Genomic DNA, 20,029 nt, shown 5'->3' with positions numbered 1-20,029 from the left:
GAGTCCTAAAAAAAGAGAGAGAGATGCAACTGGGTGCTTGGTTTGCTTCTGTTTTCTCTGCCAAGGAGAATGGCTTACGGACTGAAGGGACAGAATACTATGGGGAGTTGACAAAGCTGAGTAACAAGATAGAGAATCTCTAGTTTCCCTTGATGACCTCAAGTCATCTGGCCAGGATAGATTCCACCCTTGGACACTGAAAAAACTGGCCAGTATGGACTGCTCAGAAGGACAAATACTGTCTCATGGCTTCTAAAAGCTTCTAAAAGGCCAGTGAGCTTGACTTGAAATCCTGGGAAGATTCCAAACTATCTGACCAAAGGGAGGGTTGGTTAGTGACATCCAGAAATTGAAATAGTCCTCCCCTGTTGCCACCCAAAGCCAGCCTGGCATCCTGAAGAATAGGCCAGACCAACCCAACTGCTTTTTGGACAAGGTTGTTACCCTGGTCAATTAGTTTACCTCGATTTTAGCAAAGCCTTTCACAAAACATCCCATGCCACTCACGTAGAACAGTCGGAGTGAAGTTCGTTAAATGATAACACAGTTAAATAGAGTTGCAACTGATTAAATGACCAGAGTGAAGAGGACTTAGTGGTTCAACACCAGTTTGGAAGGCAGTCTCCAGTAGAGTGCCCCAAGGCTCAAACATTTTTCTGAATAATATGGATGAAGGAACAGACAAGTATGTATGCTTGTCACAGCTGCAGATGGTACAAAACTGAGAGGGACAGCACATACACAGGATCACTGGCAGGGTCCAAAAACTCTTGGCTTCATGGAATAGTCACTTGAATTAAATAAAACAAGATTTAACAAGGAAAAATGCAAAGGTCTGGTTTCACAGAATAGATTTCAAAGGCAAAAGATGGGCATGCTTAGCCAGCTGGTCTGGAAAAGTTCTAGGGTCAGCCACAAACTCAATCTAGGTCAACAGCATGTGGTATGGCAGCGAGGAAACCCAGCTGGATCTTAGGGTTTTCTACCAGGGAGCAGAAACATATAGTGAACTTCCAAGCAAAGGTGTGGAAAGACAAAGATTGCTATCTGCCCCCAATCTCCTGTGAGGGGGTAACGAGCTCTTTTTCCATGTCTGCCTGTGTCATTTGATTCCTCCCTCCTGTCTCTGTTTCCTACTTCATGAAATAAGCAAGTTGGAATTAGAGATCTGCAATGGCACTGATACCTAGGCCTCAGTTTCCCCTTTCACAGAATGACTGCCTGCATCTCTGAGGACCTCAATTACTGCTCTTCTATCCTATAATGCTAAGTATAGCATTATATGCTAATTATGATAAGTATATGCTAATTATATGCTAATAATTATAATACTCATTATAATATTATAATTATTATAATTATTCCTCATTGGGGTTCAGGGACAAGGAATTACAATCAAGGGTAAATAAAGTATCTCATTCTAAACCTGATCCTAGGTTCTCCCACCAGGATCCCCCTCTCTGGGCCTCAGTTTCCACCTAAATTACATGTGAAGATTTGGCTCAATGGTCCCTAAAGGCTTTGGTTTTAGCTTCTAATATTCTAAGGCTCTCCTCCTACCTGATTTTCAATCACACTTCAGTGTCCCCCTCCGTAAAACAGAGTGTGAAATTCACTGTTGTCTAAGATCCTTCATTTCTGCTCTCATACCCTATGTTCCTCAATGCCTTCTCCTCCATAAGCCTCACTTTACCTCTCTGTAGAATGAAGGATGAGACTGGTTGGTGTAAAAGAGACCTGCTGCCATCTCTGATATTCTTTGATCCTAAAGTGTTTTCTTTTCCTTGGCCCTCAATTTACCCGTCTGTAAAACAAGGGGGTCAATATCCTTCTTAATAACCTGTCCTCAGTTGCCTCCTTGCCACTGTTCTCTCTTGGTTTCTCTCCTACCTCCCTGACTTCTGCATATCCTCCTTCGTCGGTCACTTTTCTTTCTTCCACCTCCCCACGATGTGGCAGTCGGGCACTCAGGCTTTGATGAATTTGGGAGCTATCTGTATTCAGTGGTAATAGAAGCCAGAGAAGCACATGACTTTGCAAAGGTAAAGTTCAGAGGAAAAGAGGTGGCCAAAGATAGAAGTTTCCTAGAAGTTTTGCACTACAGAGGAGGAGAGAGAAAATAAGTTACTTTGCAGAGGTAGCAGGGTTAAGGCAAAGGCTCTTAGGATAAGGAGAAGCTAGCAGGCAAAGGAGAGAAGCCAGAAGAAACAAAACACATTGATGATTAGAGAAAGAGAGGGAAAAGTTGAGGTCATGGAGAAGACTGGAAAAGATCAGGGATGGGGGAGGGGAAGATAGTGGAAGTTAGTGGCAGATCCATCAGGGTTTGGAAGTATGGAAGGACCAGCTCCACTCCCAGTAACTCATCTTCCCCAAACATAAGTAATTCCCACCCCCCACACCCCCATCTGAATCTCTCAGGTCCCTGGGCCTAGCCATGATTACTTGTGTTATTTCAAATCTCAACTCACAAACCATGTTGTTGTACATCTTTGTATCACAAGAATCCAGCACAATGCCTCATGGAGAGTTGATAAGGATTGCTTAAAATGAAAATTAAATGAGATTAAATACATTCCTTAAAAAAAGAATAGGAGGGGGAAGGGGCTCAGTGGTTTCTAAGGGATCCAATGCACTCCTTGGCATGTCATGGTTGGAAGGAAGGGGGAGCTAGGTTCTCTTTTTGAGGGTCCCTGATTCTTGGACTCACCCTTTATGATGTTAAATGCCTCTCTCTGTTTTTCCCTCTATAAAAGAAAGGGCAGGATCCTTCATTTTGGATGTTCTCCAAGGGCCCAATTACTTGCCCTGGCTTCTTTGGTTCTAACTGTTTAACTGCCCTCTATGGGCACCACAACAGTGGGTGGAAATTGGACTGAACTAGATGCTCTTTGGGATCCCCATGTGTATCTTGATAAAATGGATCCATGGGATCCTCAGGGTCTTGTCTGTTTTGTGAATCTCATAAAATGACGTGAGGGCTAGGCAGCATTATTTTAGGGGCCTAAATCTAGATCTAGAACCCTGAGAGCTTCAATGGCTCTCCTATCCTGTGAGACCCAGTTCCATCTTGCAGAAACAGGACCATAACCCTAATGCCAAGTCTGCCACTTGCCCCAGGCCCCATTTACCTTTGATGTCCATATCTTGGGATGCTGAAGGCTCCATGGCAAGGTCATGGTCAGAAGGGTTCTCATCCAAGGATTTCTCCTTGCAAGTCAGCTCAGGCACATTAGTGTCGCTGTGTTCCTGGGATGGTGAAGTGATGCCGCCATGGTCACCACTAGCCTCTTTTTTGCCCTGGAAAATTCCACTCATGATTTCAAAGTTAAGACCCTCCAAAAAGCAATAGCTCCTCACTGTGTAATTACTAAATGATCTAGGGCAGAGAAAGTAGCAGGATCTCCCACCGGCTAAATTTATAGAAAATCAGTTCTGACTGTTGCCCGTAGCCACACCCACTCTCCCTCCTCCTACCCTTCCCTTCCTCCCGCCTTCCTCCCCACTCCCCCTAGTTCCCCTAGGAACTTTCCATGCCATCTTTCCACCAGTCAGTCCTTTCAGGGATTGAAGGGGGCAATCTCACCATGGCCCCACTAAATCTTTCATTCAACCTGCTAACCAGCCCTACCTCTTCCAACAGACCTTCTAGAACCCCTGCCCATAGAGTCCCCTGCCCTCCCAGACCCTCCCCATCTTAATGCCCTTGCCCAGCCCTCTTCCCCTCCCCCATCAGTACCTGAGAAACACTGGCTCTGATGGGCATCTACAGGGCTAAGGTGGGAGAGAACATGAAAGCACTTGATTCAATGTTAGTACCACCAAAGAACCCAGGGACCACACAGTTCCTTGGGAGTTGTGTGAGCAGGCTGCAGGGGAAGGAAAGAGGTCAGGAGCAACAGATGAACCCTGGGGGGGGGAGGACAGGAAGACCCCAGCTCAGCTTGGTGGAAAGGACACCCTCTAGCTCATGCCATGGTCACCCAAAGACCTGACTGGAAAGCTCCTCCAAGAGCTCACCTGAACAGGGGCTACAGAACCATGACTGCCCAAGAGCCAGAGTAAATCTGCCCTGTCCTCTCCCCACAGGGTCTCAGTTGCTTATCAGCTAGCATGTGGCTGCTCCAGTAATTCTCACTAAGGTGGGAAAGATTCCCAAGGCCTCTCCTTCCTGGAGTATCCCATAGTCCCAGAATTTCAGCATCCAAAGGGGCTTCAGCAGACATCTGGCCCAAGTGTACAGGAAAGGAGGTTTCCCCTCCCCCACTCCCAGGAGCCATCAGGGGCAGACCTCCAAGCTGGGGGAGCCATTCCACTGGGGGGGATCTGAGTCTCTGTAGGGAGGGCTTCCCCTCCATCAAACCTACAATGGTGCTGGGCCCCTTCCACTCCCTGCTGCAGGTCCAGGCCTCCAGGGCCAAACACAAAATGGCTGAGTCCTCTTCCATGGGCCAGCCCTTCACATAAAGCAGTCAGGTTCCCTCCCCAAGCCCAGAGCCTTCAGAGCATAGTCCAATGTGCCATTCTTGAAGCCCCTCCCCAGGCTGGATACCCTCCTCTGGACACTCTCCTGCTCCTCTGACCTTCCCAGACTGGGGCCTTAAGAAGGATATGCCCTGCTCCCCATGTGTCCTGGCCTGGGCCCTGAAGGCCCACGTGACTCTCACCTCCCTCCTTCTAGGCCCTGTGGTTCCCTTAAGGCCCACTAACATGGCCCTAGAGTCCTTGACCACTCTGATACACACTCTTGTTGTTCATGGAGCTTGTAGCCTACTCAGATCACTGAGTCTTCTTCAGATGGACTGCTGTCTCACCAGGCTTCTCCCATCCTGCACTGCCCAGGCTGTTTGCTCCAAGTGAAGTCTCAAAAATGAAATGGACTTTTGGTTTGGATCCAATCGATTTCCTCATTTTTGATTCAGCCCAGTATTCTAGGCTGTCCAGATCCTGGGGGATCTGTCATTCCAGAGGGATGGCCACCCCTCCCAGCCTTGGGTCATCTGCTGATTGGGAAGCACTGATATCCGGGCTATTTTGTCCCAGGCACTGCTGGGCACAGGGCCAGGCCTAGATGCTTGGGGCACCCCACTGGGACCTCCAGCCAAGTTGCCCTCAGGCCCTTAGAGACAACTCTCTGGGCCAGCCCTGTGCCTGGTTCTGGGCCCTGCCACCACTTCTGAGCTCTTTGTCCTCTGGGGTCAGAAGCCACCCCAGGTACTTCCTAGGCTTAGGACTTTGGGCAAGGGGGCCTTCCTGACTGTGGGCCTCAGTTTCCTCATCTACATGGTGACAGGGCTGGACCTGAGGACCTCTGATGTCCCTTGCAACTGGAAATCTTCCAACTGGAGATCCTCTGAGCCAGGCCACAGTTCCTCATCCTGGCCACCTGAATGGTGGGAGGGACTTGATTTACTTCTTTGCTAACAAATCTCAGCTCCCTAGGCTGCCTGTCTCAGGCCTCCATGATCTGGGCCCACTGACCTCTCCTTCATTGAACCTCCCATGCCCACCCCCATCATGGCCCCTTGGGTCTAATGAGGCCACCTCCTTCTGCCTCCATGAGAGGCCCTGCTTAACCCAGACTGGGGGCTAGGGGCAGCCTGCCCCTGAGCCTCAGTTGTTCATATTTCTCTTGTGCCCTGGAACTGCCTTCCTTGGGCCCCCCTCCTGCTGCCCCCACCCCAGCCAGCCTTGAAGGGTAGGATACTTTGTATGACAATCCAAGGAATGTAGAGCAGAGCCAGGGATAGCCTGGCGCTCTGGGGGAGTTCCCAGGGGCAGTGACCTTCCTCCTCCTCTGCCCAGCATCATACTCTGTTTCTCTTGAGGGCCAACACAGCCCTGATAAGGAACAGTAACAAATCCCCAGCCTAGGAGCAGCGAAGGAGGTGCAGAATGGCAACAATTCCCTGTCCCTTGTGTACCTTGTGTACCCTGTGAAATCTGCAGGGAGCAGAGTCTCACGGTTGAGAGGAAGCATGGGGCTCAGAGACCCTGCTCTTTGTATCAAGAAGAAACTAGGCCAGGGGATCCTGGAGCCTCATGGGCCCTGCCCCCCTGCCCACCAGTAGGCAGACCTGGAAGCCTGGGCATCTTCAGGCCTGGCTATCTCTGGCCATTGTTCTAGTGGGCCCATCTCCTCCCCCAGGGCCAATGTCCTGGCCAGGAGTCAGGGCTGGACTTCCTTCCCTGCTGGACCTTTCCCTTCTGATCCTTCCCCCACCCCCCAGGTGGGCCAGAGCAGGGCTGCTATCCCCTCTCTGCTCACTGCTCCCTCACTGACCATGGCCACAGCAGAGCAAGCTAGACCACCCAGAGGAGCTCCTCCTGGGCAGTACACAAGCCCTCTATTCAACTGGAAAAAGAGTTACAGAACATGGTGGGCCAGGCCCCAGGGAGGCAGACAGACAATGGGCTTCCTTGCCATTTCCCTCTGGCCTTATAGTCCCTAGTAGCTCCAGGCCGGGCCCTTGAGATCGTTTATTCCAATCCTTTTTCTTTACATGGGGAAACTGAGGCCTGGAGAATCAAAGGACCCTGTCTTTCACATCACAGTAGTAGAAAATCTTCTCCCTGGAGGGCACCTTTGGCATCATAGTATCCAAGCCCCTCATTTTATCAGCAGATACTCTGGCCCACAGAGTGTACTTCTCCATTATCCAATTCAATTTTGATAGCCAAAGTCAGCAGAGCTTACAGCTTAGGTCATTTTCCAGTTGTAGCTTTTCCTCTTACAGTTACTCTCCGGGGCACCAGGCATCTACCCCTGCAAATCACGCCAGTTGTTGATGGGCCGCACACCCAGCCCCTGCCCGGTTCATTCTTTTTCTGTGTTTTCCAAATCTGTCTTCTGTCCTTTTCAATCATGCTCAACAAAATAAGCGTTTCTGTGCAATGCAGAAATAAAAAATTCCCAAGGCAAAGGCAGGTCTATTTCCTTGTCTGAAGCCATGGAGACAGTACGGAATGGGTCCCTAGAGATCAGCCAGTTCAATCCTCACTATTCACAGAAGAGGAAACTGAGGCCCACAGAAGGTAAGCGCCATCCCATGCTTAGACAGCTAATTAGGGGAATGGCGAAGATCGGAATCCAGGTTCTTCATCTCTAAATCAGTGCTCTGGGCTCTTCCCCATGCAGGCCGGGGTTCTGATTCAGTAATAATAGGTGTGATGCCCCAAAGACAATGGCCATCGTGCCACTGAGTCAGTCAGTCAGTCAACAAGCATTAAGCTCTTACTAGGAGCAAGACGCTCAATCCAGACGTCTTTCTTTCGTTCAGAGATGATCCAGGACGACTGAAGAGCAAAGAACCAAGAACTGGAGGTGGTAGCTATGCCAAAAATAAGATGGGGCTGTTGGGAGTCATAGCAGAAGCACATGAAGGAGACCCTGAGCTGTGCTCATGAAACCTAGAGTGAGGAGAGTGAGGTGGCAAACCCTGGAAATCAGAGGACCCAGATTGAGACCTGTCTCAGTCACTAACTCTGTGTGGACCTTAGAGCTTTCAGAATAGCAAAACAGCCCCACCTAACTGGCCCTGCTGTTGGAAGTTTGAGTCTCCAAAGGGGGCAATGGCTACCTTGGGTTCTGGGGCCAACTCCCAGGCAAGGTAATGGGAGAAGTAACACCTGGCCCTGTCTGACAGTTCTCCCTAGACTCTAGAGGGCTTCCCCCAGTACCAGGGATTAGCTAGACTACCCTGGTTAGAACTCTCAGATTCCAGTTTAGTCTTAAGCAAATGCACGACTAAAGACAAAGGAAAAGAGTCAGTCTATGTCCTGCTGGCAAGTTCAGCTCTGCTGGCCTTTTCTGATGCAATAGAACCACTCAGACTCTCCCACCCCTTCCCAGGCGTAGACTGCTTCACTTTGCACCTGAAAGAGACTCCCTCTTACAGTAGAATGTCTCTGTGGTCAGTTTCAGTTTTTCAGTAGTTGGGATCTCCCCACGGAGCTCATGGACCCTGTTCAGAGGAGGCCCACTCTTCCTAATCCCATTTGGGCTTTTCTTGGCAAAGATGCTGGAGTGGATTCCCATTTCCTTCTCCAGCTCATTTGAGAGATGAGGAAACTGAGGCAAGCAGGGTGAAATCACTTGCCCAGGATCACACAGCTAGGCAGCGTCTGAAATAGCATTTGAATTCAGGTCTTCCTGACTCCAGGCCGCTGTTCAAACCATTGTTTGAACTGCCTACCTGCCCCTGACTCAAAGATTAGTGCCCCATTATGAATCTAACAAGTGGATATCATTGATAAACAATTAGCATCAATTAATTTTTGCCAAGGGCTATTTACTGAGAAGATACACTGAGAACAGGCTATATGGCTTGTTCAGTCCCCTAAGGACTAGCACCTCTGGGGTGGGGGCTCATCGAACCCTTGTCAGGGCTGCTCATCCCCCACCTTCACCTGTCTCTCACATGCACCATGGCCACACCCCATGAACTGTCTTGGCAGCCGGGTTAAACCAGTTTGAGGGGAGTCCATGGGCCTCCAGTCCTTGGGTGAGTTGGGCGGATGTCTGCCCCAAGCATGTGAAGACTCTCCACAGTGCAGTGGGCAGATGAGAACAATTTGTTCCCAAGGCCCTGAAGGCAGCTGGACACAGCACTGCGGGAAATTAAAACCTGAGCAGACCTTTCAGAATTCAAGGTCACCTCCCCCACCCCTGCATCCTGGACCATGACTAGTTGTTTTGACTTTTGTTTTGTCACTGGACTTCAATGTCTCTGGAAGATAGAGTGTGGCTGACTACTGTGGTCAACTCTGCCTGCCTCAGTTTCCTCCTCTGTAAAAAGACCTGGAGAAGAAAATGGCAAAGCACTTCAGTATCTTTGCCAAGAAAGCCCAAATGGGGTCCTGAAGTGTGAGATAGGACTGAAACAACTGTACAGCAACAAAGCCTCACTTCAGTCCAATTCACAGGCAAAGTTATGCCATCGGTTCTCTTCCAAACAAAGGAGAAACAACACCATGGAGTACAAAAGTGCAAACATATCTCCCTCCCATTCCCCAAAGGGAACAAATCTTTCTCTCTACCCCCCCAAAGTCCATCCCTAGGGGGAATGGACTCAGATTTGAAACAGCAGCTACAAGGCATACACTTGACCAAATTCACTTCTGAATGAAACATGGCTTCCAAAGGAGTCTGGCCCTACCTTGCTCATGACATTTTCCCTTCTCTGTAGATCTGACAGTTAAACTATCCCATAGTCCCCTAACTTGCTCATGATATCAGTCACTCTGTATTTCTAAATCAAATACCCATTTTTACCTTGTCTTGGGTTATACAGTGTAAAATGTTAGTCTCTACCTAGTTTTTACCAAACTGCTTTTCAGTTTTCCTAGCAATTTTTGTCAAGTAATGAATTCTTGTGCCAAAAATCTTTGCATTTATCAAACATAAGATTGCTATGGTCATTTACTATGTATTATGTGCCTAATCTATTCCACCGATCCACCACTCCTTTCTTCGCCAGTACCAGATTGTTTTGCTGATTACTGCTTTGTAATACCATTTGCGATCTGATACTGTGAGGCTCATTTTGTTTTCATAGATTCCTCTGATATTCTTGACCTTTTGTTCAGAAGAATCTGGAAAGGTGAAATTTATCATTATTTCTTCTAGCTCTACCAAATAATACTTTGGTTAGTTTGATTGGTTTGGCACTGAAAAGTAAATTAATTTAGGTAGAATTGTCATTTGTATTATATTGGCTCCTGAACATAAGCAATTAATATATCTCCAATTGTTTAGAGCTGACTTAATTTGTGTGAAAAAGTGTTTTGTAATTGTGTTCCAATTTGTCTTGATGGGTAAACTCCCAGGTATTTTATATTATATGAAGTTATTTTATATCTCTTTCTATCTCTTCATACTGGACTTCGTTCACATGATCAGATCTGTATATGACCATCAAACATAAAACTAGGAACTGGTTTTATGAAAAAAACAACAACAGTGAAGTAGATCAACCATTGGTTAATCTGATTTTTTTTTTAAAAAGAAAGAAAACCAAATTACCACTATCAAAAATGAAAAGGGTGAATTCACCACTAATAAAGATGAAATTAAAGCAATTATTGGAAGTTATTTTACTTAATTATGTGCCAATAAATCTAAGTGAAATGACTGGATAGATCTATATATAGAAATGCTGAAGAATTATGTGGATTTATTTTTATATTGCATAACTTTGCTAAAGTTCTTAATTATTTCAACTAGTTTCAAGTTGATTCTCTAAGTGTACCATCACATTGTCTGCAAAGAACAATAGTTTTGTTTCCTCTTGCCTATTCTAATACCTTCATTTTCTCATTTCTAGTACAATACTGAATAAAGTGGTAATAATAAACATCCTTGCTTCACCCCTGATCTTACTGGGAAGGCTTCTAGCTTATCCCCATTACAGATAATGCTGGCTGGTAGTTTTAGATAGATACTACTTATCATTTTAAGAAAAACTCCATTTATTCCTATGCTTTCTAGAATTTTTAACAGGAACAAGTATTGCATTTTATCAAAAGATTTTTTTCTGCATCAATTGGGATATTCATATGATTTGGGGTTTTTTTGTATTGGTATAGTTAATTGTTGCTGATAATTTTTCTAATATTGAATCAGCCTGCATTCCAGGTCACAGTATATGATTTTTGTGATTTATTGCTGTAATCTTCTTGCTAGGATTTTATTTAAAATTTTTGCATCAATATTCATTAGGAAAATTGGTTTATAATTTTTTTCTCTGTTTTGGTTCCTCCTAGTTTAGGTGTCAGCACCACATTTGTGAAAGAAAAGGAATTTGGTAGGACTCTTTCTTTACCTATTTTTCCAAAAAGTTATATAGTATTGGGAATAATTGTTCTTTCAATGTTTGGTAGAATTCACTTGTGAACCCATCTGGTCTTGAAGATATTTTTCTCAGGGAGTTTATTGATGGCTTGTTCAATTTCTTTTTCTAAGATAAGATTATTTAAGGATTCTATTTCCACTTCTGCTTATCTGGACAATTTATGTTTTTGTAAATATTCATCCATTTCATTTAGATTGTCAGTTTTATTGAAATATAATTGAACAAAATAACTCTTAATTTAATTTCATCTTCATTGGTTGTATATTCACCGATTTCATTGTTGATACTGGTAATTTGGTTTTCTCCTTTTTTAAAAATCAAATTAATGATATCATATTTATCTATTTTATTGGCTTTTTTTTTGGTAAACCAGTTCTTAGTTTTATTTATTAGTTCCATGGTTTTCTTACTTTCAATTTGATTTATCTTTCCTTTGATTTTCAGGATTTCCAATTTGATGTTTAATTGGGGATTTTAAATTTGCTCTCAAAATGATAATTGATCTTGTGGACAAATTATGTTTTTCTTTGAGTCTTTCTTTGTAAGGTGTTTAAAAGTTAATCTTCCATTTCTTAGTTTGTGCCTTGGGCATCCCTAGCATCATAATAACTTTTTAATCAGTTTTCTTTATTCATTCTTCAGAATAGGAGGGACCATGTTAAAGTCCACATTCTCATCTAGGGACTGAGTATCAGATTTTTTCCCCTTGGGGATGGAAGCAGAGGAGCATCCATGAGGACCTACATCTATCTCAGGGGCTGACATGTACTTCTCTACCCTGTGGTCAGGGCATGACCTCTCCTCCCCCCTTAAAAAATCTGGATCTGGTATGACACCAAATGAGTAAATTAATCCACAGTCTCTCTCTCTCTCTCTCTCTCTCTCTCTCTCTCTCTCTCTCTCTCTCTCTCTCTCTCTCTTTCTCTCTCTCTCTCTCTCTCTCTCTCACACACACACACACACACACACACACACACACACACACACACACACACACCATGGTACGGGAATACATTGAAATCAACAGAGAAATTTGTATGAACAGGGAGAGGAGGGGGTGAAGATGGAGGAAAGGAGAGATGAGACAATTGTCTTAAGGAAAACAAAGTTCAGTGGAAGAGGAAGGAAAGTTAGAGCTATGCAAAGGAGAGTAAGCTGCTTACAGAGAAGGTAGTGGGACACCCATCTCTGGAAGTCTTCAAACAAGTCTTGGATGGTGATTGTGTTATAGAGGGGATTCTCTGTGTATGGGTTTGACTAGATGGCCATTGAGGGGCCCTTTGCAACCCTGAAATTCTGATTCTGAGTGGAGAATGATGGTTCTGGGAGAGACCATAAAAGTCACTTAGTCTGACCCTGATACGGCATCAATGGAGAAACTGAGGCTCAGTGAATAGGAAGGTGACTTATCAAGGTCTTACTTAGAAAGGGGCCAAGTTGGCACCAGAAACCAGGTCCTTGCTGATGCTGCCCACTTTCAGAACTGACATTTGGGCTCAGACCAGGGAGGCCTAAAGACATGGCAGATTTGGGATGTGCTGATTGAGGCCAGGGCAGAGGGCAAGGCCTCTTTACAGGAGATCTGGAGTGTGTTGCCTATTGGTGACCCCAGAGCTCAGCCTGTGATTCAGCAGCAGGAGGATAACTGGCAGAGGTCCCTGAAGGCCCAAGACTCAGGCAGCCAATGCTGCAGGAACTTCTGAGCACCCTAGGCGAAGACACCCCCAAAGCCAGGGATATAGGAGCCCCCTCAGTGCCTGGTGCTACCCCAGTAAGCAAAGTTAAGCAAAGGGTAGAGGTAGGAATAGGGCTGAGGGAAGGGGTAGAGGCTGGAGGAGAGCCCAGGAGATGAAGACCATCTAATCCAAAGCCTTCATCTTATAGAGGCTGAACTGAGGCCCAGGGAGGCAAAGGAATTGCTCAAAGCTTCATGCACTGAATGACCCTAATAATACTGGGGCTCAGGCTTAGAGTGTTGAGTCTCCCAACAACCCTGGGACAGAGATTCTCCCAGTCACAGTTCCTTCATTGCCTTCCCTTCCTCCCTCCCCCCATGAGGAGCTTGAGGCTTTGAGAGACTGAGGGACTTGCCCATGGTGAGCCAGGGAGAGATGCCAGGGAACATTGGCCAAAGGGTTGCTGACCATGTCTGGAGAATAGCCGGTTGCTGAGTTGAATCTCCCAAGGTGACTTTCCTCCTTGAACTGGACCTGTGATCTCCTAGATGTGCAGAACCCCCTTCACCAAGGCAGGCTGGCAACTCCCCAGGAACTGACCATTTGCTAGGGGGCTGGATGGTGGAAGGAGATGGAGATAAGCCTATATTGTGGTCATGTCCTCACTGAGACCCCAGGGAGTGACTGTTCCTTTTAGGGCTGCAGATAAAACCTATTCATTCCTGTGCAGTAACATACTGAGGGTGGAGTGGGGAGAGACAGGGAGAGGACCTACCTGGATGGAGCATCCCCATAAATTGTTTTGGGTAACCTTGCTGAGTTCTCCCTTTGGCCTGTGCCTAATGAAGGGATCCAGGTGGGGGCCACTAACCCTGGTCCTCCTATTGTGCCTTCTCTGTCCAGGGCCTCTGCCCTAGCTCAGGCCAGACATCCCTCCAGATGAACACTGGAATAGGGGAGGTCTGCATCAGGCTCAAACCCTCACTCTGAGCACATTGGGCACAGAGCTGAACTTCAGTCTATTTAACAGCACTGATAGCCAAGGTGGAGAGGGTAGGACAGTTGGGGAGGGGCCCCTGGGGTGAAAGTTGGACCCCAGAAGAGGTATAAGGTCTCTCTAGCACCATGTGCTAGGACTGGGGTCAGGCTGAAGGCCACAGAGAGTGGGGATTGTGCAAGACAGCCCTGCTGCCATTGAGCAGCTTGGCCCCTGAGAGGAAGATCCAGTGGCTCACCTACTTTCTGGCTCTGGGCATGGAAGCTAGGACAAGTTCAGACTGCCTGGGAGAACGGGAGCCCCTGATGGCTCCTGACAGCATGGCCTCATTTCCAGCCCTCTCCCCACCCTCTTTCTGGGGGAACCAGCTCAGAAGTAGCCACTGTCTGGGCAATCCCCTGCCCCACGGTCCTCCCTGGATGGACCAAGTGGCTATTTGCTGCTTTACCATGTTGGGTACCAAAGATGGGGACCCCCATTAATCCCTGGATGCTGCTTCCTCACCCTCCCCCCCACCCTCAGCTGGAGGACCCTTTTAAGTCAAGAAAACCACCAAAGGAGCAAGAGAATGTTTTTATTGTTAAATCTGCAGAGAAATGTTATGAGAGCAAAGGGAGCACCATGGCAGATGCTTTACTGGGGGTTCCTCTGGGGAAGGCTGCATGAGTGAAAGTGGTGGCCACCAGCAGGGAGCAAAAGAGAGGCCACCTGCAAGAAAGAGCTGAACTAGGGAGCCTGGGGCAACTAAGATTGGGGACAACAGTGCTGGAGGATACAGGAGGGGAACAGGTGAGGCTGGCTCTAGGATGAGGGCCCAGGTGTCACAGGGAGGGGGCTGCTGCTGCTGCTGTTGCTGCTGCTGCTGCTGCTGCCTCATCCTGGAACTACCCCCAGCAGGTCCTCCCAGCCTTGATCTTCAGCGTCCCTCTGGCCCAGGCTCTATCCCTCTAAGTAGATTTGGTGGTGCCCCCACCACTGCCAAGCTCAGCTGCTGCAGCTGCCTTCACACCCCCCTTGGCCCTCTTCTGACCTTTGCCACCCTGAGGCACCACCTGCTGCTGGGGCAGCACCACCTGCTGCGGTGCCACCTGTTGGGGTACCACCTGTTGGGGTACCACCTGCTGCTGCAGGGCTGGCCGCTGTGGCACAGGGGGAGGTTGAGCCTTCTGTGGGGGCTGCTCCTGCCCTGGGGCCTTCTTTTTCTCTTCCTCAGCTGCAGCTGCCAGTGGCAGGGGTCCAGCCACCTTGGTAAACTGATCCATCTTCTCCAGCAACATATCCACCTTCTTCTCAATCTTCGCCAGATCTTTCCGGATGCCCTGGTGATCTTCGTCCTTCCCTTTGGACAACTTGGGGTTAGGGCCTCGCTGCCCACCCTTGGCTCCAGAGACCCCCTTGCCCTTGCTCTTGCCCTTGGAGCTGCCTGAAAATAAGCAGAGTGACAAGGACTGACATTTCTCTGGGGGCTTTAAGGGCCACAGTGCCCCTTCCTTCCATCTAGGTGCTCACCTGCTCTTCTCATACCCCATATACACACTGAAGCAGATGGGGGGGTGGTAGTCCTCCTGATCCCCACCATTAGCAGATAAAGACCTACATTCACCTCTCCTGAATCACACCATTGACACCAGAAGGGTCCCCTTGAGACCACTCACTCAAAAAGTCAAACCTTTTCACTTTTCCAAATGGGGAAACTGAGACCCAGGCTTGCTGGCTTGCCGTACATAGCTAAGGGTAAGGAAGTAGCAGAGCCTCCAACTCAAACTCAGTTCCTCACACTAGCTCCTATCATGTCCTTTCAATCTCTGTCTCTGTCTCTGTCTCTCTCTCTCTTTCTCTCCATCTCTGTCTCTGTCTCTCTGTTTTGCTTTTTTCCATTTCTCTATATTCACTCAAGCCTGTCAAGCAGAGAAGATGGGCTGAGTTTTCTTCCCTGCCTCAATACCCATAGCCCCACTGTGGGGCAGCCCTCCTCCCCACTTTGGACTCCCCTCCAGGCCTTGTAGCTGCTGGCTCCAACCTGACTCTTGCTCCCTTGGTCCTCCCTGTGCAGGCCACCTGAGTCACCTGCCTTAAGCCTGGCTCTGGGCCCCAGCCAGTCTTTCCCCCACCAGGGCCCAGCTCTGTCTCCCCATGACCAACCATGGCTCCCCCATCCACATTTCCTTGGTTGTCTTGCACTTGCTTTGGACCACCTTTGGACCTCCTCTCTGGGAAGCATTTTCCTTCCATGCAAAATAAAGGATGGACAAAGACACCCTTAACCCTAGTCTGAGGCTCCAAAGTGAGGGGAGATGCCAAAGGTGCTTCCCTTGGCTTCTCATGGCTCCCTTAGCCACTTCCACCTAAGCCCCATTACCTTGGGGATCCATGCCCTCATCTGGTGAGGCCTCAGTTTTCGGTTCAGGATCAGAAGACAGCTTCTCAGAGGACTTCTCTGGCTTCTTGGGGCCAGACAGGTTTGACTGGGAACCCCAGCACCAATCCTCACTGACCTTAGGGAGATCTCCACTCATGATTTCAAAGGCTATGGCCCATTAGCTGGAGGACTGACGATGAATGGCAGCTATCGCAGACTAACCAGATTCCTTGATGTGCCAAGCTTCGTAGGGCAGAGGAAAGTAGCACTAACCGCACTGCTGGATATTTATAAGACTAGGCTTGGTCCTGCCCCAACCCTCCCACTCACTCCTCTCAACCTCATTCCCTCCCCTTCCTCCTTACCTCCCACTAATTCCCCCACCCCCTAGGAAGTTTCCATGCCATCTTTCCACCAGTCAGTCCTTTCAGGGATTGAAGGGGGCAATCTCACCATGGCCCCACTAAATCTTTTCTTCCATCTGCTAACCAGCCCTACCTCTTCCAACAAGTCTTCTAGAACCCCTGCCCACCAAGTCCCCTGCCCTCCCAGACCCTCCCCATCTTAATGCCCTTGCCCAGCCCTCTCCTTTCCCCCATCAGTACCTGAGAAACACTGGCTCTGATGGGCATATACAGGGCTAAGGTGGGAGAGAACATGAAAGCACTTGATTCAATGTTAGTACCACCAAAGAACCCAGGGACCACACAGTTCCTTGGGAGTTGTGTGAGCAGGCTGCAGGGGAAGGAAAGAGGTCAGGAACAACAGATGAAGCCTGAGGGGGGGAAGGACAGGAAGACCCCAGCCCAGCTTGGTAGAAAGGACACCCTCTAGCTCATGCCATGGTCACCCAAAGACCTGGCTGGAAGGCTCCTCGAAGAGCTCACCTAAACAGGGACTATAGAACCAAGACTGTCCAAGAGCCAGAGTAAATCTGCCCTGTCCTCTCCCCACAGGGTCTCAGTTGCTTATCAGCTAGCATGTGGCTGCTCCAGTAATTCTCACTAAGGTGGGAAAGATTCCCAAGGCCTCTCCTTCCTGGAGTATCCCATAGTCCCAGAATTTCAGCATCCAAAGGGGCTTCAGCAGACATCTGGCCCAAGTGTACAGGAAAGGAGGTTTCCCCTCCCCCACTCCCAGGAGCCATCAGGGGCAGACCTCCAAGCTGGGGGAGCCATTCCACTGGGGGGGATCTGAGTCTCTGTAGGGAGAGCTTCCCCTCCATCAAACCTACAATGGTGCTGGGCCCCTTCCACTCCCTGCTGCAGGTCCAGGCCTCCAGAGCCAAACACAAAATGGCTGAGTCCTCTTCCATGGGCCAGCCCTTCACATAAAGCAGTCAGGTTCCCTCCCCAAGCCCAGAGCCTTCAGAGCATAGTCCAATGTGCCATTCTTGAAGCCCCTCCCCAGGCTGGATACCCTCCTCTGGACACTCTCCTGCTCCTCTGACCTTCCCAGACTGGGGCCTTAAGAAGGATATGCCCTGCTCCCCATGTGTCCTGGCCTGGGCCCTGAAGGCCCACGTGACTCTCACCTCCCTCCTTCTAGGCCCTGTGGTTCCCTTAAGGCCCACTAACATGGCCCTAGAGTCCTTGACCACTCTGATACACACTCTTGTTGTTCATGGAGCTTGTAGCCTACTCAGATCACTGAGTCTTCTTCAGATGGACTGCTGTCTCACCAGGCTTCTCCCATCCTGCACTGCCCAGGCTGTTTGCTCCAAGTGAAGTCTCAAAAATGAAATGGACTTTTGGTTTGGATCCAATCGATTTCCTCATTTTTGATTCAGCCCAGTATTCTAGGCTGTCCAGATCCTGGGGGATCTGTCATTCCAGAGGGATGGCCACCCCTCCCAGCCTTGGGTCATCTGCTGATTGGGAAGCACTGATATCCGGGCTATTTTGTCCCAGGCACTGCTGGGCACAGGGCCAGGCCTAGATGCTTGGGGCACCCCACTGGGACCTCCAGCCAAGTTGCCCTCAGGCCCTTAGAGACAACTCTCTGGGCCAGCCCTGTGCCTGGTTCTGGGCCCTGCCACCACTTCTGAGCTCTTTGTCCTCTGGGGTCAGAAGCCACCCCAGGTACTTCCTAGGCTTAGGACTTTGGGCAAGGGGGCCTTCCTGACTGTGGGCCTCAGTTTCCTCATCTACATGGTGACAGGGCTGGACCTGAGGACCTCTGATGTCCCTTGCAACTGGAAATCTTCCAACTGGAGATCCTCTGAGCCAGGCCACAGTTCCTCATCCTGGCCACCTGAATGGTGGGAGGGACTTGATTTACTTCTTTGCTAACAAATCTCAGCTCCCTAGGCTGCCTGTCTCAGGCCTCCATGATCTGGGCCCACTGACCTCTCCTTCATTGAACCTCCCATGCCCACCCCCATCATGGCCCCTTGGGTCTAATGAGGCCACCTCCTTCTGCCTCCATGAGAGGCCCTGCTTAACCCAGACTGGGGGCTAGGGGCAGCCTGCCCCTGAGCCTCAGTTGTTCATATTTCTCTTGTGCCCTGGAACTGCCTTCCTTGGGCCCCCCTCCTGCTGCCCCCACCCCAGCCAGCCTTGAAGGGTAGGATACTTTGTATGACAATCCAAGGAATGTAGAGCAGAGCCAGGGATAGCCTGGCGCTCTGGGGGAGTTCCCAGGGGCAGTGACCTTCCTCCTCCTCTGCCCAGCATCATACTCTGTTTCTCTTGAGGGCCAACACAGCCCTGATAAGGAACAGTAACAAATCCCCAGCCTAGGAGCAGCGAAGGAGGTGCAGAATGGCAACAATTCCCTGTCCCTTGTGTACCTTGTGTACCCTGTGAAATCTGCAGGGAGCAGAGTCTCACGGTTGAGAGGAAGCATGGGGCTCAGAGACCCTGCTCTTTGTATCAAGAAGAAACTAGGCCAGGGGATCCTGGAGCCTCATGGGCCCTGCCCCCCTGCCCACCAGTAGGCAGACCTGGAAGCCTGGGCATCTTCAGGCCTGGCTATCTCTGGCCATTGTTCTAGTGGGCCCATCTCCTCCCCCAGGGCCAATGTCCTGGCCAGGAGTCAGGGCTGGACTTCCTTCCCTGCTGGACCTTTCCCTTCTGATCCTTCCCCCACCCCCCAGGTGGGCCAGAGCAGGGCTGCTATCCCCTCTCTGCTCACTGCTCCCTCACTGACCATGGCCACAGCAGAGCAAGCTAGACCACCCAGAGGAGCTCCTCCTGGGCAGTACACAAGCCCTCTATTCAACTGGAAAAAGAGTTACAGAACATGGTGGGCCAGGCCCCAGGGAGGCAGACAGACAATGGGCTTCCTTGCCATTTCCCTCTGGCCTTATAGTCCCTAGTAGCTCCAGGCCAGGCCCTTGAGACCATCTCAAGAAGTATTAGACTCAAGTAGTAACCAGTGCCCCACAACCTCCAGAAGGACCCCTGAGGGAGCAGATTCTTTTAAAAAACCACATCAGCGTTCCTTATGCATTACTGAATTGTCTTTGCTTGGGTTACCTGTTTCCCAAGTACTTTGTCATCTGGTTCTGGGCCCTCAGAGGAGTCTTGCAGGCCTGGGCCAGGTGGTTGACAGCCCTGACCTAGACCAATCTCTTTCCCTTTACAGAGGGGGAAACAGAGGCATCCAGAGGCAGAGAGACTGGGCCCTAAATCAGGGGGTCAGAGCATGTTCAAGCTGGAACTGACTTGGGTCATCCTCAAGTCTGACAGTAGCTGATCAGGCCCATAGAAAGGCTGTGACTTACCCAAGGTCAGTCACATACACAGTTTGGCCACAGAGCAATAGTGCTGGAAGGGACCCTTGCCAGTCTTCTCTTTAGCCCTCTCATTTTCCAGAAGAAGGGGAAGCCTAGAGTGGCCAGGGGGCTGTGCCCCAGGTCCCCCAAGTCCTCCATGTGAAAGCCAGAGTCAGTGGCCTGGGGCCTAGGCCCTCTCCCCTGCTCTTTGCTGCCTTCCCCACCAGCCCCATAGACTGGCATTAAGTCCACTTTGTGGGTCCTTTGGCCAGCATGCACCTTGCCTGGAACATCCAGGTGATGGAGAAGTGGGCCACAGTCCAGTGAGGGCTAGACTGAAGGAGGTCAGACCCAGCATACTGCTGGGCCCAGCCTATTGTGGCACCATCCTGAGCAGGATCCCTGAGGCCCCAGCTGTGGCTGTCT

The 20,029-nt window shown here is 49.4% G+C and overlaps 1 protein-coding gene across 1 annotated transcript; it reads right to left on the bottom strand.

Annotated features, from left to right (window-relative positions):
• Positions 1-14,084: 14,084 nt before the first annotated feature.
• LOC140516470 (uncharacterized) lies at positions 14,085-16,180 on the bottom strand. The gene is made up of 2 exons (XM_072627443.1): positions 15,886-16,180; positions 14,085-14,949 (listed from the first exon to the last, which is right to left on the bottom strand). The coding sequence occupies exons 1-2, from the start codon at positions 16,040-16,042 to the stop codon at positions 14,474-14,476; spliced, it is 633 nt and encodes a 210-aa protein (XP_072483544.1). The 5' UTR covers positions 16,043-16,180; the 3' UTR covers positions 14,085-14,473.
• Between the last annotated feature and the right edge of the window lie 3,849 nt (positions 16,181-20,029).

This window comes from Notamacropus eugenii, chromosome X (assembly GCF_028372415.1).
Source record: "Notamacropus eugenii isolate mMacEug1 chromosome X, mMacEug1.pri_v2, whole genome shotgun sequence".
In the NCBI taxonomy this organism is placed as follows: domain Eukaryota; kingdom Metazoa; phylum Chordata; class Mammalia; order Diprotodontia; family Macropodidae; genus Notamacropus; species Notamacropus eugenii.
This window is presented reverse-complemented; position numbering and strand designations above follow the sequence as displayed.